Raw genomic sequence first — 23,554 nt, 5'->3', positions numbered from 1 at the left:
ACCTGGAACGTATTCATTGACATCTCTACCTGGAACGTATTCATTGACATCTCTACCTGGAACGTATTCATTGACATCTCTACCTGGAACGTATTCATTGACATCTCTACCTGGAACGTATTCATTGACATCTCTACCTGGAACGTATTCATTGACATCTCTACCTGGAACGTATTCACTGACATCTCTACCAGGAACATATTCACTGTCATCTCTACCAGGAACATATTCACTGTCATCTCTACCAGGAACGTATTCACTGTCATCTCAACCAGCACCATACTTTCAATTTGATATCAACAAGTAACAAACTAAATATTCATGTAGCATCATTTTGCTGGGGGTTAATATGGACATTCAAAATCCTTTCACAACATCTTTTCCATTTCCTTTGTTTGGGTGGAGTTCCATTAACTACTTTGCGCGTGCGTGTGTTTGTGAATCTGGCCCTCCATATGCTGCGTATGGTGGCAGAAGGTTGCTAAGGAGGATTGCCTGGCTGTGTGGGTGTGGGTGCGGGTGTCCGTGTGGGTGCGCTTGGCCTGGATCAGGCTGGCTCAGGGATTGCTAGGGTGTCCTCTGCAGGGCTCCAGTAGACTGATGTTACTGCATCCTGATCCACAGCACAGCAAAGATCTGCCAGTTTCTACAGCAACCCCACGCAAAGCCTTACCCGCACCCACCCTACACACACACACACACACGCACACACACCCTGCCTGCACAAAGCAACCGTGGCAATACACTGACCTACTTAAACTGCCGTAGCCTCACACTCATTCACATATAGAATATATACGTACACACACTCATTCACATTCTGACACTCAGACACAGTTACTGTACATACACAGACATTTCGACAAGGATGGTATTTATCCGCATGTTAATAACATTTCTGTACTACTGGCTCACTTGGCGGCAGTAATGACGTGTTATTTCTTAAAGCCTAAAAAAAATCTGTCTAATGGCCATGTACAGGAAATGATCACGGCTGGCAAAGGCATACCTGTGCATCCCGGCAACATCTGTACTGGCTGATAGGGTTTTCTCGGCTGCGGGCCTGATAGTCAACAGACTACGTAAGCCTACTCGTCTACTCCCAGAGCACGTGGACATGCAAATTTTTCTAAACAAGAATAAATGATCATAATAATATAGGCATTGCCTAATGATTCTTTACGTGTTTGTTAAGATCTTGCATCTATGAACGTGCAAGACCGATTTTTTTGTTTTTGTTTTCCCCATTTCCCCCCCAGAAAATTTCCATTGCCCCAAAAATTTTTGGAACACGTTATCATCACCATATGACACCAAGTCAATAACATTTCAAGGGATATCCATCTGTCCAGTTAGGAAGCATAAACAATTGTGAATCAATGTCACCTGTTTTGGTGCAAATGAAAGTGACTGGAGAGGTACCAGCAAGACAACCCCCATAAAGGGAATGGTTTTGCAGGTGGTGGCCACAGACAAAATGCTATCCTTCCTGACTGATTCTTCTCTAGTTTTATGTTTTGCTAGTGTGTCTTGTCACTGCTGGTAGCATGAGGCGGTACCTGCAGCCCATTCAGGTAGTCCAGCTCCTCCAGATGGCACATCCATACGTGCCATCGCAAGAAGGTTTGCTGTGTCTCCCAGTACAGTCTCAAGAGCATGGAGGAGATTCCAGGGGAAAGGCCATTACACGAGGAGCGCTGGACAGGGCCGTAGAAGGGCATCAACCCAGCAGCAGGAACTTGGTGTGAGGAAGAACAGGAGGAGCACTGCAAGAGCCCTGCAAAATGACCTCTTGCGGGCTACTGGTGTGTGAACAAATTGACAGAAACCGACTCCATGAAGGTGGAATGAGGGCCCGACGTCTTCTAGTGGGACCTGTACTCACAGCCCAGCACTGTGCAACTTGATTGATATTCACTAGGGAACACAAGAATTGGCAGGTCCACCATTGGCGCCCTGTTCTCTTCATCGATGAGAGCAGGTTCACACTCAGTGCATGTGGCAGATGTGAAAGAGTCTAGAAAAGCAGTGGTGTATGTCATCTAATGGTTTTGGAGGTCGTCAGTGATTGTCATGTCCTTGGAGGGTCGGACATGCTGGCCAACGGTACCCTGACTGCTGTTAGGTACCGGGATGAAATCCTCAGACCCATCATCAGATCTTACGGAGGTGCAGTGGGCCCTGGGTTCCTCCTGGTGCAGGACAATGCCCGGCCTCGTGTGGCCAGAGTGTGTAGGCAGTTCCTGGATGATGAAGGCATTGATGCCATTGACTGGCCCTCACGTTCCCCAGACCTGAATCAAATTGAGAACCTCGGGACGTTATGTATCGGCGCTTCTGACGCCGCCAAGTAGCACCACAGACTGTCCAGGAACTCACTGATGTCCTGATCCAGGTCTGGGAGGAGATCCCCCAGGACACCATCCGCTGTCTCATCAGGAGCATGCCCAGATGTTGTCAGGAGTGCATACAGGCACAGGGGCCATACACACTACTGAGTCACATTATGAGTTGCCGTCATGAAATTCATGTAAGTTGGGGCCTGTGATTTCAATTGTTTACTTTGGTTTTCAGTTTGAATCCAGCCCTCCGTCAGTTGGTGATTTTGGTTTTCATTGACCATTGTTACGCCATTTTGTTGTCAACGAATTACAGAATATACAGTAAAGATATTGATCTTTAATATATTTAACTCAAAGAGACGCGATGTGTGATTTAAGTGTTCCTTACATTTTTTGTGCAGCGTACTAAAACGTTATTGAGGTTGTTAACTATGTTTTAAATAAAACGTATATTACAATTAGCATACACATATTTTTCATTTAAAACCTCTCTTTTTTGGCACAAGGATGTCGGGTTGACTATTCGATGACAAAAGCTGAGGAATGATCGACAGTGAAAATATTTGTCAAGCACATCCCCAATTCGTATGTGCTCTCAATCCCACTCACCCTCACATACTGCCATCGGGTAATACCAAGTCCACACTGCCAGCCCAACAGCCTTTATCAACCCCGTTCTATCATTTTTATGGTCCAGTATCTCCTCACTTGTCAAGTGTCCCAAGCATTTTATCACTTCTTTAATCCTGTTTACCACAGCTCCTCCACAACATTCAGATTCAAAGGGCTTATAGTAAATGATTTCCTATGTGAATTTGTAGACCTAGTCAGTCTCTGCATTGATCTCTCCCATGGTCAGTGTATTGCTGAAAGTCAGCCACTTAGCTACTGGCTCCGGGGGTGGGACTCACTGTACATGCATGCGTTGTGTGTGTGCGTGAGCGAACGTGCCCTGGCCCCAGGCCCAGGGTTCCAGCCCACCCACCAAGCAGCAAGGTAGCGAGACGCCCCAGTGGGTCTCTGACCCCTCCAGCACCACACAGAGAGATGGGGTGGTGGGGGGGGGGGGGTGATGGAGTGGTAGGTGAAAAAGCTTGACAAATAGTGCAAGGGTGAGAGAAAAAGAGATGGGGTAATGCAGAGCGTTGCATAGCAAAAGAGGAAGAGAGACACCGACAACAAGGGAGAGCGAGAGGGATCGAGGAGGAGAACCCGTTCAAGGGAGAACGGAGGGGATGGATATCTCCTTCTCAGCAGGGTTCCTCACATCCTCCTTGTCAGGTGATCTCCCGCTGGGTGAAAGAATAACAAACTGGCAGCGGGGTTAGTCCCCCCTCACCTCCCTTCTCCTCAGCTCCCCCCCCGCGCTGCTCTGCTCCGTCAGCGCTGGTCTCCTGCAGCTCTCCGCCCTGCCCCCCACTCCCCTCTCTCTATGTGCTGGCCATGAATTATTGAGAGGCCTGCTGTCCCTGTAGGTCCCCTAGCCCTGATCCTCCAGCTCTGCTCCCCTCTCATCTCCCCTTCTCTCCTCCTTTCTCCTTCCCCTCCCTCCGCTCCTACCTACCCAGTTACGGCAAGCCTACCGACCGTCTGCCTGGATACGGACTGCTCGGGCCCCGGGCTGCATTCCAATACCCCACAATCTGATCTCATTCCTCTCCTTGTCTCCTGCCCTTCAGGATCTCCTCCAGCGCTAAATGTGTTTCTTATACAACAGAGCTGGAACTCTGTGTGTGTCAAGTGATCCTCTTTCTTGCTAAGGGAGTTTAGCTTGGTGTCACGCCATAACAACATGTTCAGCGTGGTTAAGTGTGTTCAACTATAAACCTGTTTGCGTGCGTGTGTGTGTGTGTGTGTGTGCCTGCAGTGTGGAGAAGCGGCGGCGGGAGTTGGAGTGCCGTTACATAGACGAGCTGGCCGATCTCCTCTCCGCCAACATGGGTGACATCGCCAGCCTCAACGTCAAGCCGGACAAGTGCCACATCCTGAAAAGCACCGTGGACCAGATCCAGCAGATCAAACGCCGCGAGCAGGGTGAGCACCCGGCAGGGGGGGTGGACGCGCGCACCCCGGACGCGTTGCTGCGAGTGGGGTCGCCATGCGTCAGCCACACGTGCCGTCTGTGGCCGTGTCTCCAGAAAACACGCACGCACGCACGCACGCACGTGCGCACGCGCTCCATGTCATTCCTCTTCGTCATTCCTAGACTGACCCGTGTGGCCGGCCATCCCCTGTCACTACCTCACTTCCCCCTCCTCCCCCACTGGAAATCATTAGGTCCGGGCGGCTTGGTGGCTTCTGTTTAGCAAGAGGGACCCCTGGGAAATCAGGCTCCTTTGTCGTCAGAGCTGAATGACAAGCCAGGCTAATCCTTCCCCACTAAAAGCTTGTGGCGACACCCTTCCGCTGCGTCGCATGGGTCCTTGAAAATGCCTGCTAGTTTGCTTAAGCCCTGTAGAGCTGTTTATTTGTCTTTGGGGCTAGGATGGCTGCATATGATGGCCTGCACATTCTGTGCCTGACCCATACACATTCTGGTACCAGTACTCAAGTTTGCCCCCTCCTCTCGGATCAGTTCGACTTCTCAGTTTGACTTGTAGTCTGATCAGTGTTCACAGGGAAAAGACATAACGATAAGAACTTGCTAGATCATGGGCTTTTGTTCCTGGTCACTCACTGCAGAACCCCCAGGCCGGGGTCCATGGTTCACCTGGCTCCATAACAAAGCACTTAACTTACTTGCCCTTGTTTTGCCACCCCGAGCGTTTTTACACGGTGCGGCTGCTAACTCGCCTCATCCACCACCAATTTGTAGCACCCGTTTAATGCGCAACAGGACACTCAGCGCCTACAATAAAGCATTGTCTATCCGGTAAAGAGTGGTGGAGTGATGTGTGACAGTTAGGAATGTGGGCCGTGACCACACGGCCCTAATGTAACACACATCATGCTTACGCCCAAATTTAGAACACACACACACACACGCACACAAACACTACAAATGTACACATGCAACCATCCAGAGGGTCAGTGTGCTGATCCACCCAGACACGGTCCATCTCTCCCCGACGAAAGGTCGTCACGCTATGGTAGGCCAGAGTCTAAATGGCCGGATTGCTGTCGGTAGCAGCGTTTCATTGGACATTTTTTTTTTTTTTATGTGATTACTTATTCATAAAGCCGATGCGTATGAATAATGCACGCTGTGCATTGGCGTGAGGCCCGCTGAAGCAATAACAGCGGGTGGTGCGTCGCATCCCCTCTCAGGGATGAATGACCAGATTAGTTCCCTCGTGTTTGTGGGCGGATTACGATGACGGCGTCCATTTATTGATTGGCTAATTGTATTAGAATGGAAAATCTGGATTAAGATTAACATCACAAGGATGTGGCCAGCAGAAGGTGATTTGGAACAGAGGTTGAGCTGTTAGTCCTTGCGCGCTCATGCATGCTCGCACAAACATTAGAAATGCGTTTGATGATCAAGAGATACTGATACGGATGTTGGAGCTGTGGTCACACTGATATCAGATGGTGGTTTTAGTTCATGATGGGACACCCCCTGGGCTCCAGCCAACTGGCCTGTTTCTGCGGAAACCCTTTTCAGGGCTCTGAACGTGTCTTCCTACACCTGCAGGACAGTGTTTACACTGGTTTGAAATGGGCTTGGGCCCAAACCTGTTTAACTTCTCCCCTTTGGCCCCTGACCTTTGCCCAGTGTCGTTTTAGGGTTAACCATTGTCAACCTGACAATGTAACATTCTTCTAGTGAGTCCAAGCCCGATTCTTATCAGCTTCAGGTTAGCGTTTTTTGGGGGTTAATCTTTTTATTACCAATGTAGTATTTGTGCGCCTGCGATTGTGTGTGGCTAGGAATGTTGACCTGCAAGTTGGAAATGTAGAGCTAGGCCTAACTGATGCAGGAGATCCTTTTACAAGCCTTTTAAATCCCTCCGTTGCCAACAGCACAGTCCAATTTAGGTCAGCGCCTTAATGTTTATTTCACTTGAGATCCCTCTGACCATGGCACTCCTGACATTCCCCCCACACCATTGGAATAAGGAACACATTAGTTTCCACCAATGGAGCCTGGGTGGAAACGTAGGCAATTGGAGTAGGATGATGACGTTGTGTTCCTAGACACGTTTTTCTTTAGGTCACTTTCTATTTCAGTTTGATGTTTCAAGTTGTGATTAGTTAAGGGTTAGCTGATCTGAGATGCACTATGTCTAAGGTACTGTGTTGTCCAGTATGTTTTTTTTCCTAGTTTCCCCTCTGAGAGTCCATTAAACATGCTGTTAATGTGGAGACACACACACACACACACACCGAACAATTTCTTATCAGAAGTGTCATTTATGCAGTAATTAACACCATTGATAAAGATTTGAAAAGTAAATTAATGAATAACACAAATACTGATCTGTAATCTATATTTGCTTGGGAATGTTTAGTTTGTGTGTAGCTTAGCTTCCCATAATGGATGGCTGATAATAGAATGCTATTGGATTCTGCACCATTAAACATCATGGAAGGTCCAAAATGTTATGCAGCCTTACACCGACCTTTTTGAGGAAAAATTTATAATGTTTTAAACAATATGTTTCCTCTGAGCAGTTACATTTGTGTAATACTTCAAGTATAATGTTTTTTGAACATACACCACACTTATCTTAAATATTTTGTATAATATGTTTTTTTATTAGGGGTGCCAATACTTTTCGAGGCGACACAATATTGAAGGTACGAAAGCTAATAAGATGGCTACATAGCAGACAAACCTAGTCATTGTAACATCTGCCCATTTCTGGCCCTGACTCCCGTCATTACGAACAGGCTCTGTGACTCAGAGTTTGGGTGTAAATTTGAATATTTCTTGCAGCCCTAGTTTGCTAGCTGGTGATAGGGCCGTAGCGAAGCAGGGTCTGGTGTTGGCCTTGAGCAGGCGAACTGGGAAATGCAGTGGAGTGTCAGTGTAATGGTAAACAGCACCACACGGTGCCTCTCCTAAAGCCTCTCCGTTCCCTGCACAACGTGCCATTTTCCCCCTTTCAGCCTCTGTGAAATGACGGGATATATTAGGGTCAGTGTGTGTGTGCGCCTGCGCATACTTGCAGGCGTGTGTGTTTTCTGTGTAGAGTATGTAGCGCATTTGTCATCCAGCCTACGTAGAGCTGACATAGCCATGACATAAGGTTGTTGGGGGCCCAGCGGCCTCTGCGGTGTGTCACTCAGTACTTAGGCCCTCTCTTCTGTTTTTGTTTTGCGAGCTCAGGCAGTGGAGTGGGGGGGGGGGGGGTATGGTGGAGTAGGGCGTGCGAGCAAGCAGCCAATGGCTGAGCTCCCAGCCTCTGACCTTGTGCAAGAGGCCCTCTAGCAAAGCCCAGCTTTCCTTTCCCCTACACAGGGAGACACAGGAACACACACCACTCCAGTTGCGCCTCCTCCTCCTCCTCTCTCTGGGCCTGTACTCCCCTCCGCTGTGCCCCTCTCTCCCTCCCCTTTCCTCCTTTTACCCCTCTACTATCTGATCCTAAGATAGACAGAGACAGACCCTGGCCTCTCAGAAGACTCCAAATGTGTTACTTAGTCCCAGAGCCCCCCCACCGCCCCCCAAAAAAGAAAATGTTTTTATTACAATGTATTTTCTTACGCTGCTCTTTAGCCTCACACACTGGTGTGTAATTCTTTTCAGGACAACCTGGACTAAGTGGGTTTTATTTGTAAATGTTGTTTAAAAAATGACATGGATTAATCATTTTAAATAACAAATGCCTATTACAAATGTGGTTTGCCCCTTATTATAACCTGATGGGAAAAAAAAAAGTCCCTATGGTTAAGAGCTTGTGCTAAACCAAATAGTTAGATATAGTATTATAGACAGTATGTTCTCCTTAACATCATTTCTATAATTCTATAGATTAACTCCCTAATGTCTACCAACTCCTGAGTGGCTTGTGAGCATTGTAGAGCAAAACGTGTAGGTGTTTTGTGAGAGTCTCAGCCTTCCAATGACAAAACAAAACCTTCAGACTTTCCAGACATTTTTGTGAAGAAGGGACCGGCACCAGGCCCTTCGGAATCTGCCCTTGTCTCAAAAGCTAATGCTGTAGCTCAGTCCCCATTAATCACCCAGACTAATGGAAGTAGAAGAATCCAGTGGTGGTTGAACACTGCATAAACATACAGTGCTATGTTATGCTACACGGTACATTATAAACAGTGTTTTATAGGGTTTTGAATTCCAGGATGTGCAGGCACTTCCTTTAGACCCATTGTTTACTATGTTTTCTGAGGAGAAAAATGACTAAATGCTTATAAAAAAAAAAGAGAAATATCAATTCATTTTATGTATCAACTTAAAAGGTTAATGCACATTTAAGATATGCAGATGATTTATAAAATCAATGAAATTGACCTTTTAATGTTTGAAGCCCTTCTCTGGTTAAAGGCAGCGTGTGTTAGAGTTACTCCCTAGTGCTAGCGGAATGTCGCTAAGCAGTAGTCCACCATGTTTCTGACTGGGCCAGCCTGCTGCAGGATATTAATGTGTCAGCACCATAAAGTCATAGCCCACGCATGTTTGTTTTGTCAATAACCTAATTATGGCAGAAATTAGTTGTTTTGTTTTTGGTTTTGTTTCTTGGCCTCCTGGAATACCACATGTTCTTCGTAGTGATATGCTAACTCCCTTATTTTAAGGCTTGGGCCCCCGGCCAACCGGCGCCTGATAAACATACACTCCTCTCTGTTTTCCACCCTGGAGACGAGATAGTGCTTGGGGATACAGGGCAAAGGACCTCTGTTCTGCTCTTCCTCCCCTCCTTCACCTTCTCTCTACCCTCTCTCCCATCGTCTTCTGCCTGGCTGGCCCTCCTTCCAGCTGTTGGTTGGTTCCTTGTTATTGGGGCCAGGTCGCTATAGTGAGCTCTCTATGCTGACATCACTCGTGCCATGCCCTCCTGTGTGACTGGATCAGGTGTCACAGTCTAAGCCAAGAGTCACACCGAGGGCCCAGAGAGTGAGGGGTGGTCTTCTCCACATTAGGCGTGTGACGTGGTCCTAGAAGGAGTTTCATACTACTGGATAATAATATCCTCCTCTGCCGTCCAAGTGGGCCTAGCCCTCCACTTCTCAAGAGATTTCATCCAGTAAAATGTGCTTATAAAACCAATTGGAAGATCATCATTGTACCAACATTTCTTATTTTAGAGCAGATGTGTAGTACCAATCAAAAGTTTGGACACTTTTGACTGGTACTGTATATCCTTGAGCCAAATGTCAAATTGAACATTGATGGCAGCCTGCAGTACCCCTGTCGGCCTGTAAGTTAAGATATTAAATGAGAGGGGGCAGCACTGAGCTGTATCCGTAAACAACTGTTCTTGTAATATATCCAGTTTCTAACTGCAGTATCTCTAACTGTGAATGTTATGTATCTATGAGATCCCATATTAACCCAACTTTCTTGGCCTTAAATACGCTATTGAATATTCACACAGGAAGGAACTCTGTCATGTGGTCAATGGCCTTGTCCATTGATCTCATTCTTTACAGCTGTTGCTTGGGACACTGCCTCTTTCTTTTCTTGTCCTCTCTTCCTTCCTTAGTCCCTTACACTCTCTTTCCCTCTTGTTGATATTCCTCTCTCCTTTATTTTTGATCTTCTATTCCTCTCTGTTTGTTTTTCTATCTCTCTGTTAGTCAGTCTCTTTCTTTCTCTCCATGTCAGGGCTACAGTACAGTAATGAGACATGTAATGGTGGGGCCAGCTCAATCCACTCCACTGCATCTAAACTCCCACCCCGTTGGCCCCAGGCACCAAACATCTTCTCTCTGTCCACACCAGCACCCAGGAACCAATCATCAGCAGCCAATCATCAGTTCATTAACCAGTGCAAGAATAAAAATCATCACTGGATAGTACCCAGATCCACTATTCCTCCCTTGTAAACCCTTTGACTAAGCCTGATGTCATCACCAGTGTTTGACTGTGGTCAACGCGGCTCCCTATTCTCTACTGAATAATACCTGAGTCAGTGTGAGGGGAATACGGCGTGGGAGTTATGTGGTTATTAAGAAATGGCCCTCTGTTCCTGTGTATTAAATCTGTTCTTGTTTGTGTTCGCCTTCTGCAGAGAAAGCGGCGCTAATGTCGGCGGATGACGAGGTCCAGAAGAGCGACATCTCGTCCAGTAGTCAGGGTATGGTGGAGAAAGAGGCCCTGGGCCCACTGCTGCTGGAAGTGAGTGAAGAACAAAAAAAAAAAAGGGTTTTGTAAAAGCACTTTGTGACAACTGCTGATGTAAAAAGGGCTTTATAAATACATTTGATTGATTGATTTATTGATTGAAGAGACAAAGCCACAGGAAGTATCTACTTATCCACTGATTGGATCATTTATTAATGCCGCTGTCTATAGTACATGTACTCTGTAATGACAAGATCATATCAGTTCATCAGTAAATGAATGGGTAGTAATTAGATTGCACCTGTTTACAGTTTGATCACCGGTTGATGTCGTTAGCATAATTTTGTTTTCTTTGTGTTTTCAGGACATGTAGAATAGAATTTTTCATTCTGTTTAATGAATTTCCATTCCAATGGGTGTATTGGCACATGAAACCTTTTGTTTAAATTGCCAAGGCAAGTGGAAAATAAGAAAGATATAATGATAGAGTAAAAAAATGTAAACTGTCAATTTTTTAAAAAGATTTCTCTTGTATTGTCCAGAGTGATTCACTGAATCTGTATGTTTCTCAGGAGTATTTTTCCCAGTGAGGCCCAGTGTCATTACACCACGTTACTTCCTGGCCCGCGTCCCCGCTGGCTGGGGTTAGTGCTAGGGGAGAGAGAGCCTGAGCTGCCCCTGGTCTCTTTGTGTGTTTCCCTTCCTCCGGAGGTGTTGGTTTCACTCCTCCTTTGTCCTCTCTGTTTTGGGCCAGGCCCTGGACGGCTTCTTTTTTGTGGTGAACCGTGAGGGCCGGATCGTGTTTGTGTCTGAGAATGTGACGGGTTACCTAGGTTACGCCCAGGAAGAGCTAATGACCTCCAGCGTGTACAACATCCTCCACGTGGGTGACCACAACGAGTTCGTCCGCAACCTTCTGCCCAAGAGCCTCGGTGAGGACAACGGGGGGGGGGGGGGGTACAAATAAAAGGACACTAGGATGGTAGAATAATTACTAGAATAAGGTCAGCTGAGGGAGGCCAGGTAACAGAGAAGGACCGGAGGGTAGAGATAAGATCAGAGGTCTGCTGCCAGATCATGTGACAGCTAGAAAAGCATTGTAACCAGGAGCAAACAGTGCCAAGAAAGGAAACCCCCTTAGTAACCCTTATCTGTACAGGCCAGACCGCATAGGGTACCAGCACCTGTAGTTACTATCATTGGGTACCAGCACCTGTAGTTACTATCATAGGGTACCAGCACCTATAGCTACTATCATAGGGTACCAGCACCTATAGCTACTATCATAGGGTACCAGCACCTATAGCTACTATCATAGGGTACCAGCACCTATAGCTACTATCATAGGGTACCAACACCTATAGCTACTATCATAGGGTACCAACACCTATAGCTACTATCATAGGGTACCAACACCTATAGCTACTATCATAGGGTACCAGCACCTATAGCTACTATCATAGGGTACCAACACCTATAGCTACTATCTGCCTGTCTGTCTTCCACATCACTCAGTCACTGTCACCACAATCGGTCTTCTGATTGCTTCTCTGTCCCCATCTTCTATGGTCACCGTTATTTGACCTGTCTGTCTTTGTGGTGCACGTTTTTACCTGTCTGTCTCTGTGGTCCGTGCATGTCCTGTCTCCCTTCCCAATAATGTGTGTGTGTATCATTACCGATAATGCTGTGGTATAGAAATACAAGGGAAATCAGGCAAAGTGAGGGCATTTGGCCAGTCCTCGCTGATCTGATTTGGGGTTAGGTTTAGAGTTAGCTTTAGGCTCAGAATTAGGTTTAGGGTTACATTTAGGCATTAAGGGTTAGATTTTGGAGATGGATTTAGGTTTAGAGTCAGGTAAATTGATTGAAATTGTATTAATTCTTCACTTTGATGAGGACCAGCAAACCAACAATTGTGCGTTTGCGTGTGTGTGCGTGTAGTGAACGGCGTGCCGTGGCCCCAGGAGCAGGGCCGCAGGAACAGTCACACGTTTAACTGCCGAATGCTGAAGAGGCCTCCTGACGAGGTGGACACGGAGAACCAGGAGGCGCGACAGCAGTATGACGTCATGCAGTGTTTCACCGTTTCCCAGCCCAAAGCCATGCAGGACGAGGGAGACGGTCAGTGTGACACCCGTGTATACGTAAAGTACACACTAAAACACACGCACTGGACATACTGTACATACACACCGCCTGCGTGCACAAGAGTTACATGCGCACACACACACATTTAAAAGGGTGTTGAAGCAACAAGAGATCCCACACGTCTTTACCTGGTCCTTGCTAGCCCAAAGCCATATTGGAGGGAAGGAGGGAGACACCGTGATGCCCTGTGTATTAACACACACACACACACACACACACACAACTGTCAGAGGCTTAACTCTGACCTCTTCTGACCTTCTACCGCTGTAACCAGACCTGCAGAGCTGCCTGATCTGCATAGCCTGCCGGATGCCCCGCCCCCCACAGGTCCCCGTCAGCACTGAGTCGTTCATCACCAAACAGGACCCCACAGGTATTAACCCCTGACCTCTCACCTTTGGCACGTGAAAAGTCCCTGTACACACGTACTTCAGTGCATGGATTAGAGAGCTTTCGTTCGGCCGCCCAAGGTGGACTTAGTTTCACAACAAACCAGACTGGTCGGTAATTGTACCAGGGGAGGGGCGATGCTTTGTCTCTCACTACACCTGCCCTTTACGTCAGACTTCATAATTCACCGCTGTCGGAGTCTTATCGCACAGCCTCTGGATCTCTGCGTACTGATGTGTGTCTGTGTGTGTGTCTGTGTGTGTGTCTGTGTGTGTGTCTGTGTGTGTGTCTGTGTGTGTGTGTCTGTGTGTGTGTGTCCGTCCAGGTAAGATCATCTCCATTGAGACCAGTGCTCTGCGGGCGACAGGACGGCCGGGCTGGGAGGACCTGGTCAGGAAGTGCATCTACGCCTTCTTCCAGCCCCAGGGCAAAGAACCCTCCCACGCCAAGAAGCTGCTTCAGGAGGGTGAGGACTTGGGGGGGAGGAAGAGGAGAGGAGGATGAAGGGGGTAGAGGGGGGGGGGGAACGCAGAAGCTGTGCCCTGTAGTCAATAATGAAGCTGGGACACCAGAGCACAGTGCTGTGCAAGCTGGGAGTTGGTGGTTGTTGTGGAGTGCAGGTCACCTGATCGGCGGTCTGTGGTGGTGTTTTGTTGACAGTGATGACCCACGGCACGGCCATCAGTCCTCTTTACCGGTTCACCCTGAGTGACGGGACCCCGCTCAGCGCTCAGACACGCTGCAAGTTCTGCTGCCCCCCGAACCCCGACGTTCAGCCCTTCATCATGGGCATTCACACTATCGACAGGTAAAACACAGCCTGAACACGCTCTGCCAGAGAATGGGGACCAAGTAGAATAGAGTGCTTTGTTGACAGGCAGTGGTTGGAATGGTAGGAGTTGACCGTTACTGTTGCATTGTACTTTTTAAACAGGTTTTCTATGCCTTTCACCCAGTTTTTGCTTGTTTTCCTTCTCTTCTAGGGAACACAACACTGCTAGCTCTCAGGAAAACACTAACTCCAGCCTTCTACTGACCCATAGGAGCCCTGCTCCCTCCCGCTCCCCTGCCCTCCCCCCGGGCAGTGAGGCCAGCCAAGCCCCGGGCCCCACCTCAGGCCTCCTTCTCAACAACAGCTCCGGCCCCCCCGCTCCCGCCCCACCCACCAGCCATTCATCAGGGTACCCGGCGCCCAACCGGATGTGTCCTCAGCAGGTCAACTGCCCCTCGCCCCTGGGCAGCCCCCTCACAGCCGCCCCTACCTCATTCATGTCGCCCAGGCCCTCCAGGGGCAGTCCGGGGCTGGGCGGCAGCCCTCGCGTACCAGGGAACCCTTTCTCCCCTTCCACCCCTGGCCTCCACTCCCCGGCAGGAGCCCTGGGAGTGGGAGGCTGTGGCTCGGGCGCTGTCATCCTCAGCCGGCAGCACTCTGGTGGGGAAGGCGGAGCAGGGACCCCCCTTGGTTTTTCCCTGCCCTGCACGCCCACCAGCTCCCCAGCACGCCCGCCTCCCGCCAAGCCCCCTGAGGGAGTGGGAGGAGGTGGGGGAGGAGGGGACCTGACTAAAGGACAACAGGGGGGTAGCCTCAAACGCAACCAGCTCCTGGAGAGTGGTGGCGTGGTGACGCCTGGTGACGCCGCCTGCGCCTCTCCCCGTCCCGCCCCCCACCCCGCCACACCCACCTCCACCCCTCAGTGCCCGGCGTCCCACAGCACGCTGACCGAGCGCCACAAGATCCTCCACCGCCTCCTGCAGGACAGTAGCCCGGCAGAAGGTGGTGACGGCAAGGAGCCCGAGATCAAGAAGGAGCCCCCCGCCAGCCCGGCCACGGCCAAACCCGCCGGACCCCCCGCCACGCCCCAGGACCATCAGCTGCTGCGCTTCCTCCTGGACACGGACGAGAAGGATCTGGGAGACCTGCCTCCCCCAGCCGCTTTAAGCCTGCAGACAGTCCGGGTCAAGACCGAGAAGAGGACGGGCGGGGACAGCGCCCCCTATGCTGGGGCCTGCGCCACCCCCAGCCCTAAGCCCAAACCCAGCCCTGCAGACAACAGGCCACCCAGAGACCCGGTAGTACCTGCGGGCCTACTCCCCGTCTCTCCAATCTCGCACCTCACACACAGGGCATTACATACAGTCCTCACACACAGGGCATTACATACAGTCCTCACACACAGGGCATTACATACAGTCCTCACACACAGGGCATTACATACAGTCCTCACACACAGGGCATTACATACAGTCCTCACACACAGGGCATTACATACAGTCACAGCACACTGCAGGCTTCTCAGACAGTCTGCGGTTCTGGGTTGTACTTTTAGGGGGTTAAGGTAGCTAACGTGGTGGCCACTGTTGCCAAAGCGAAACATGCTTAGGTAGCAATTGTGATACAGTACATAAATAAATACAATTGAAACAATAAAAGCACAATTTTAAATAAATACAGTATACCCAATAATATTGACAGTTTTACAGAGAATAAACAAATAGCAATCAGACATCTACATTCTGGGTGCTATAGTTTCTCTTTTGTAATGACAGGTCAGGACATAGTCAGCTGCCAGGTCTATTGTCTATTGTTTCTATATTTTCACCCAAAATAATATAAATGTTTTCCTTTCCCCTCCTCTCTCTCTCTATCTGTCCCTGTCAGTTCCTCAGTGGACATGCTGACCTGGATCCTCTCAGCCAGCTGCTGCCCACCCTCAGGGGCCCCGCTGGGGCCAAGCAGGGCAGCGAGGAGCAGGATGGCCCCCAGGCCCTGTTGTCCCATAGCCAGACACAACCTCAAACTCGGCTCCAGTCGCCCCCACAGCCTCAACCCCAACTCCAGTCACCTATTCAACTCCAACCGCAGAACCATCTTCAGACCTCTACCTTACTCCAGCCCAGTGAGGCCAACATTCCCAGAGCAGTGAGCGTGAAGAGGGAGCCTCCCGGAACACCAAGCCGAGGTACAGCAGGAAAAAGAGTGCCAGGGGGTTGTCATAGAGGGTCAGAAGGCGAGGGGTCTAACTGATAATGTCTAGTCCTAAATGTAGCCATCCTAGGGAGGGCTGGTCCTAAACGGGGCCATCCTGGGGAGGGCTGGTCCTAAATGTAGCCATCCTAGGGAGGGCTGGTCCTAAACGGGGCCATCCTGGGGAGGGCTGGTCCTAAACGGGGCCATCCTGGGGAGGGCTGGTCCTAAACGGGGCCATCCTAGGGAGGGCTGGTCCTAAACGGGGCCATCCTAGGGAGGGCTGGTCCTAAACGGGGCCATCCTAGGGAGGGCTGGTCCTAAACGGGGCCATCCTGGGGAGGGCTGGTCCTAAACGGGGCCATCCTGGGGAGGGCTGGTCCTAAACGGGGCCATCCTAGGGAGGGCTGGTCCTAAACGGGGCCATCCTAGGGAGGGCTGGTCCTAAACGGGGCCATCCTAGGGAGGGCTGGTCCTAAACGGGGCCATCCTAGGGAGGGCTGGTCCTTAACGTGCCTTGTGTTTTTGTCTATGAAGGGCTGACTGATAGCTCCAACCTGCAGAACCAGTCACACTTCTGTAGTCCCACCACCCCCAGCCAGGGACAAGGGGATCCCTTCCAGACACCCAAAGACAGTAGCAGCCCCTTCTCAGAGCTTGGACTCATGAACTCGTTCAACTCCAGCACTGGTATGAACTAGAATATGCTAATATCAAACAGTCCTCTATTGATTATCTGTAGTTCAACCCCAGAAACACAATCAAACTCTTCATCAATTTGGGCAAATGATCTATTAGTGGTTAAAATAACTTCTTTCCTCATGATTGAACTTAGTGGCTTGTCTGTGGAATCTGTAAATGATGTAGGGACAGGTCAACTATAGTGTATATTCATATGATTGGAGAAGGGGGATGACACACGTCAAATCAGCCATTAGATGGTATGGTCACATCCATCGCTGTATATAATCATGAAGAAGTATACATGTTGTTTATGTAGCCTCCGGTATATAGTGCGCTGTCCGATTAATGTACTTTGTTCCTCCAACAAAAATGAAGCAAAGCAAATTGTATTTTTTCCTCACGATCAACATATTGAGTTCCATAGTATTGTGTTTTCTAGGTAGCCACAAAGGTAAACATTTGGCCTGTCCAGAGAGCGCTTTGAATTCTGGGTTTTGTAGTAGACTTGATACTCAATGGATTTTTTCAATAGATTTCTAATGTTGGATGCTGAGTTATTAGCAACTATAGAATTCAAAGGACATTACAGCCTTTTCTGTTACCTAATTGCATTATTTTACTATATATATCATGTGTGGTTTGGGGTGGATTGTCTTAAAATATTCAGAAATTGTAAAATTATTATAGAATATTATGGAAATGATGTTGGTATTTTTTGTTTCAGTGGGGTTAATGACGTGTGGTATGTTGTGCTGTCCTCCAGGGTTATCTAAGATGGAGACAGACTCTCAGCATTTCCAGCCCCTGGCCCTGACTGAGTCTCTGTCCTTTGATGGAGACATGGGAAACGCTGTGCCAGCCCCTCTGGCCTCGCCTCAGGAGTGAGTTTAGTACTTCCATTACAAACATGCTTTGGTCTGAATCCAAAAAAGAAAGGAGATTCAAATGAGCACCAGAATGCCTACTTTACCAATGTCCCACCCAAAGTTTTCCAACACACAGCTTTGACATGCTTGCTGTAGTAGTACCATAGTGTCATCAAACTGCATTATTGATACTGTTAATGGGAGATGGTCCCACAAATTAATGTTATTTGTACTTTATAAAGTGTAATATATTTCATTCTTCTTTCCACATACGAACACATTATTTAATTCAATGATCCCCAAGCTTCAATTTTAAACATGAAATTCTTAGTCTGTAGGTGGCCTCTCCTCAACACAATAAAAATTATTAAACACCAGAAGTTCCTGTATTCATACCTAATGAAATGGCAATCAGAATATACAATACTAGAAGACCCAAAATATAAATATTGTGAACATTATTTTAAACGGTAGCTTTATTTTTGGCAATTAAGATATGCTATAATGATACACATTCATATATATGAAATTGTACTTTAGCACATTGCGTTTGAAAAGAAACATGACTAAGAAGTTACATGCAGATTTGTCAGCTTTAATTTTAGGGTATTTACACCCACAAACCATGAATGTGTAAGACAAATAGCTCTTTTTATGTACTTAAGGCTTATTCACACTACGGCTGGGAATAAAACTCTGGACCTAGTTTGCATAATCATTTCCGTAATGTTTGAATTTGCACCGGCATGTTCTAGAATACGCAGGATTGAGCATGTCAATCAAGGAAAGAAGCAAGCGAAATGCGCAAGCACTACACAAACCTGATACAGTTCCGACACCGTTCTCTTCACACCTGCAAACCTCTCGGGGGCTCGATGAACGGTGCATGCTATGCTACCTCTGAAGGGGGCTTCGCAACAAAATAATCTAGCGTCTTGAATCTTCTTTGATATGTCGTGGAAAATGTCGCTTAATGTGAATAAGTCCGTAGTCCTTCCATTTTCCAGGGCCAAAAGTAATTGGACAAATGAACAATCTTAAATAGTCGTCATATTTAGTGCTTGGTTGGTATTCCTTAGCATTCGATGACAACCTGAAAACTGAGATCCATAATGATTTGTTGCAGAACCCTAGAGGTTTTTTGTAATTTTTTTAGCAAACTATAACCTGGCTGTTATGTTTGTGAAACTTAATTATGATTTAGAGTTACAAATATTTTTTATCTTCACAATTAAAAGCAGTCTATGGTCCTCCACAACAGTGGTCTTCTTTGATTTACCAGGTTGTTTTTTGCTATTGGTTAGCTCACTTAACGTAAATCACGTACATTTTTGTCACCTTATGTTTTGGCTGTCTTAATTCAAATTTCAGTCTCATGATGGCCTGCATTACTGGTTTCTTTTATTTAGTGGGTTGGGTTTATTTTTCAACAAGATCACAATGCATCCATTTAAAATAGTACACCAAACAAATGAAAATAAAATATGATTTTGAGGTGTCTCGACAACAAAGAAACACTTGTGTGTTGTGTGACTGGTGCAGACGTAATGTAGAGGTACACAAACACAGATTCCTCATCGCTCACATTCCACTTCACACACAGAAACAAACCTTGCACATCCTCACATTTTACAAGCTGCCACTCTCCCACGTCTCCCTCCTGTGTGGAGCAGGCAGTGTGTCCCGTGCCCACTGGATGAGCTGCTGTGCCCTCCCACCACGCCGGAGGGTCGGAATGACGAGAAGGCCCTGTTGGACCAGCTGGTTTCCTTCCTGAGTGGCACGGATGAGAGCGAGCTGGCCGAGCTGGACAGAGCCCTGGGCATCGACAAGCTGGTGCAGGTGAGTGGAAATGGAACAAATGGTAGATTCATTTTTTCCAACCCGGTGTCGTTATGTCTGGACGAGGGCAGGCACTGGCATACGTCCTCCATTCTACTACGGTCCAGAGCTGAATGCGAGCTAAATATAGACACTGAATTGAATGTCCCGTCCACACACCCACCCCCACCGACTCAGTATATTAGTGCAGTCATTGATAAATGGTTGGTGTAATGATTCATTTGGTCCTGGGGTGTTTTTCTTTTTCTTTTTTCTTCCTGTAATTAACCCCGACCCATTCCTCCCCCCAGGGCGGTTGCTTCGACCCCGTACCTCACCGGTTCCCCTGCCAGCCCCCTTCCCCCATCTCCACGGACCCCAAGCCTCCTGGCTACCCCTCTCAGTTCACCTCAGGCCCTCCGGCCCAGTTCCCTCCAGAGGTGGCAGGGTGTCAGGGTATGGGGGGCTTCGGGGTGCCCAGGGGTGCCTTCCCCGGGGGCATGGGCATGACACTGAGGCCCAGCATGGGCAGAGCACCTGGCCCGGCCAACCAGATCCGGCTGCCACCCAACCAGCTGAGGTTACAGCTGCAGCAGAGGCTGCAGGGTCCACAGCAGGTAAGATGGGCTGGGCTGAACAGGCACACCAGGGGGTTGAAGGCTCTCGTTCCAACCCAGTGCTAACGCGCTAAAATAAACCAAGCGCAGTCTCTGAGGAGAAAATGGATTAGTTGAGCGCCAGATGTGATGTATTCGCTGTCTGTGTTTTTAACATGGACCGTATGTACTCTTTAGTTTCTGTGGAAAAAATCGTCAATGCATGGATCTGGTGATAGTTGTAGTAGAATTGGTAAGCATTGAAAGTTCCCAGAAGCAAAGCGGAATCGATCGGTCGTTGTGAAATGGAAAAGGTTTGGAATGACCCGGACTCTTCCTAGAGCTGGCTGTCATGCCAAACCAAGTGACCGGGAAAGAAGGGCCTTGATCAGGGAGAGGATCAAGAACCCAATAGCCACTCTAACAGAGCTTCAGAGTTTTCATGTAGAGATGGAAGAACCAGCCAGAAGGAAAACTAGAGTGATGGAACTTGATGGAAGCTTGTATTGATGAAAAGGCAAATGCAAAAAACTGTAATCGGTTCTAATTGAGTCTATGAGGAGCGAGTGGTGGGCTGTGAATACATTCCGAAGGCCTTGAATTATTCATGATTAGATAACAATTTATTATTACCGATTATACATGCAAATATTCTTACAGGACACAAAGAAAATGATTCAAATGTCTAGGATAGTAAACAAATCCTGAAAACCGCTTCATACAAAAAGCATTGCGGCAAGATTTCCAAGAAAGAAACAAGCACTGGTACATTAAAAGAAGACTTGTGGAAGAAAGTTCCGTTCATTCTTCAGCCATAGAAAGTTGGTGTGTGTGATTCAGCTCGCTCTATGCCGTGGCACATTCGTCGGCACATATGTCGTCAATTTGTTGGCCAGGCATGTCCGTATAGCATCACCGTTTACGCTGCGTTGCCTTTCAATCCCACCCAGAGCCAGCTCTTTTTAAACACTGGCCTAAGCAATGTCCTTCCCAGCCAACCTGTCAGCCCTTCATTGTGTTAATGGGCCATTGTGTTGTGTGGCTAAGCCGAGCTAGCTAGTATAGTGTAATGGGTGGTCGTTTGACGAAGAGCTCCATTATGTAACAGCCGAGCAAACACAGGGACCTTATGGTACGTGGCCACTGCACTGTATGTACATCTATAGTGGTTGACTGTTTGTAATGCTTTTTGCTCTGTAGTTAATATGTGACTGCTCAATCTTCCCTGAAGAAGCAGTGTGCTATATAGAGAGAGGGGGAGGAGGGAGTTTGAGGGATGGAGGGAGGTAGGGGGAGGAGAAACCGCCTAATGTGTTTGCATTTTGCCTTTTCCACCGTCAGCCTGCACCCACACAAACGTGGCTCACAGCTCGTTTTCTTCAAGGTCTCGCTCCATCACGCTCCTCTCACACATGCTGTTTATTTCTGGTTCCCACACAGCTGTCTCTGCATATTATTGTTATTCAGTTTAGTGGTTCTTCTGCTACAGTAGCGGACCGTGCAGCTTTAAAAAGACCTCATGGCAAAGTAAATATTAGCAATATGGATCATGTTCCCATACCTGGTACTCTTCATCAGTCTTTAAGACACTTGTCTTTGTCAGATGTAGTTTCCATCCCCTCCCCTCTCAATCACTTCTCTTCTTTCAGTCTTCACTCTCGTCTCCATTTATTTCTTTGTTGAGTCCGCTCCCCCTCTCTATCGTCCCTCCCTCCCTCTATGGGTCCTGTGACTCCCTCCCTCACTCCCCCTCTGTCTCTGCCAGCTCCAGAACAGGCTGGCTGCCATGAGCCAGTTCCCAGGAGGAGCACACGTTGCCATGGGAATGCGTCAGGGAGTGCAGCAACCTCAGATGTCCTCTCAGGTGAGGACTCGACAGGCTCACGCCTCCTTCTCTCCTTCTCTCCTTCTCTCCTCCGTCTCTTAACCCTTTCACTTGCTCTAGTTGGCATGCATTGACCTGGTCACGTGTCTGGTAGCTAGTTATGCTGAATTATTATAAAATATAAAAACAAAGTCTCCTTATTTGCATCCATTCTTCTCCCTCTTTAATGAAAGTGATGGCCTGTTTTAAACGGTATAGTTCCTTAGGGAACACATGCACGTTGTAAAAGTGTCTCCTGTGAGCCCCTGATCCTCCTCCCCATGCAGCCCCCTTTGAACGCCCAAATGCTGGCCCAGAGACAGCGGGAGCTTTACAGCTTCCAGCACCGCCAGAGGCAGATCCTGCAGCAGAAGGTCATGATGATGCGACAGGGCATTGGGGTCCGAGGGCCTATGGGGGCCACCAGAGGACAAAAAGGGCCGCAGCAGCAGCAGCCGCCGCCACCGCAGCAACAACAGCAGTTTGTTTACTCGCCAGGCTTCAGCCCCATGCCAGGAAACCCACCCAGTTCCCCTAGTCACTTCAATCCCATGGGAGTGTCCCTGGACCCCAAGCTGTCGGGTCGGGCCCCTATGGCCAGCCAGGCAGCCATGATGGGGGGCATGCAGGGGCAGTTTGGGCCAGCGGTGAACTCGGCAGTCCAGCCTGGGCTCTTCCAGCAGTTTGGAGGACCAGGTCAGTGAGCAGTCACACCTAGGTTAGATCTGGTTGGAGGTCCCTATAACGGCATCATTTGTCAGGACAGTGCTGTTAACATCGATAACAGAATTGCATATCAAGTGCTGACATTGTCAATATTATATTATAATGTGATATTAAGTGCCATGCAGCATTCATACATGATCGATAGAAAATATAGTACAGTGCTGCTGGAAAAATATCTATATGAAAATGGTCGGGACTCTAGAATGTTCTCTCTCTGTACGTTTCGAAGCCATGGTTCAGCAAGGAACTGAGCTCAGCCCCACCAGCCCACTGCTGTCTCCTCAGAACTCCACCTCCCAGAGTCCTCTGCTCCAGCAGGCCCAGCCTCCTGGGTACCAGTCACCTGACATGAAGAGCTGGCAGCAAGCTGGCATGGGCAGCAACAGGTAAGGTGGCCAGAGCCACGCCCATGGAATTGTGTCAATTGTATTATCGGTTATTGACTTGATGTTTACCTGACAATGACCTCTCAGATGGTTATTGCATAATCACTACTTGTATGTATCTGAGAACCCTTTCTAATACCAGATGTGTTCTTTGAAGTTAGATGTAACCGAAAGGTACCAAGTGCTGTTGGGTACGTTACTAGATGAAGCTGCTGGGGAGTTCATAAGGCCAACAGTGTCCTGACCGTCTTGTGTCCTTGTGTCAGCTTGTTCAGCCAGTCTGGTCAGACCACGCCCCAGGCCTTTGGCCAGCAGGGAGTCTACAACAACATGAGCATCACTGTGTCCATGGCAGGAGGCTCAGGGGGCGTGGCCTCGCTAACTCCCATGGGACCATCCGTCGGCATTGGCAACAGTAACCTTGGCAACATGAACTCTGTGTGTAATGATCAGGTGAGGGTCTACACCTGATGACAACACCTCCTCAGCTGTCACAAACGATTGTGGCAAGCCAGGTCTCCCATCCTACAACTTTCAGTTCCTTTTATTCTATCCCCCCTTTCCTTCACTGA

General features: G+C 48.4%; 1 protein-coding gene across 1 annotated transcript in view; it reads left to right on the top strand.

Annotated features, from left to right (window-relative positions):
- ncoa1 (nuclear receptor coactivator 1) overlaps nt 1-23,554 on the top strand; it is a 53,549-nt gene that overhangs the window by 24,431 nt on the left and 5,564 nt on the right. Inside the window, exons 4-20 of the mRNA XM_020056185.3 lie at nt 4,210-4,376; nt 10,481-10,587; nt 11,288-11,465; nt 12,478-12,657; nt 12,959-13,057; nt 13,400-13,540; nt 13,735-13,882; nt 14,058-15,144; nt 15,734-16,034; nt 16,577-16,729; nt 17,487-17,604; nt 19,263-19,431; nt 19,722-20,027; nt 21,772-21,870; nt 22,158-22,566; nt 22,826-22,982; nt 23,249-23,435. Coding sequence (XP_019911744.2) covers nt 4,210-4,376; nt 10,481-10,587; nt 11,288-11,465; nt 12,478-12,657; nt 12,959-13,057; nt 13,400-13,540; nt 13,735-13,882; nt 14,058-15,144; nt 15,734-16,034; nt 16,577-16,729; nt 17,487-17,604; nt 19,263-19,431; nt 19,722-20,027; nt 21,772-21,870; nt 22,158-22,566; nt 22,826-22,982; nt 23,249-23,435 — 4,006 coding nt within the window. The remainder of the gene's footprint in view (nt 1-4,209; nt 4,377-10,480; nt 10,588-11,287; nt 11,466-12,477; nt 12,658-12,958; nt 13,058-13,399; nt 13,541-13,734; nt 13,883-14,057; nt 15,145-15,733; nt 16,035-16,576; nt 16,730-17,486; nt 17,605-19,262; nt 19,432-19,721; nt 20,028-21,771; nt 21,871-22,157; nt 22,567-22,825; nt 22,983-23,248; nt 23,436-23,554) is intronic.

The sequence above is a fragment of the Esox lucius genome, chromosome 18, assembly GCF_011004845.1.
Source record: "Esox lucius isolate fEsoLuc1 chromosome 18, fEsoLuc1.pri, whole genome shotgun sequence".
Classification (NCBI taxonomy): Eukaryota; Metazoa; Chordata; class Actinopteri; order Esociformes; family Esocidae; genus Esox; species Esox lucius.
This window is presented reverse-complemented; position numbering and strand designations above follow the sequence as displayed.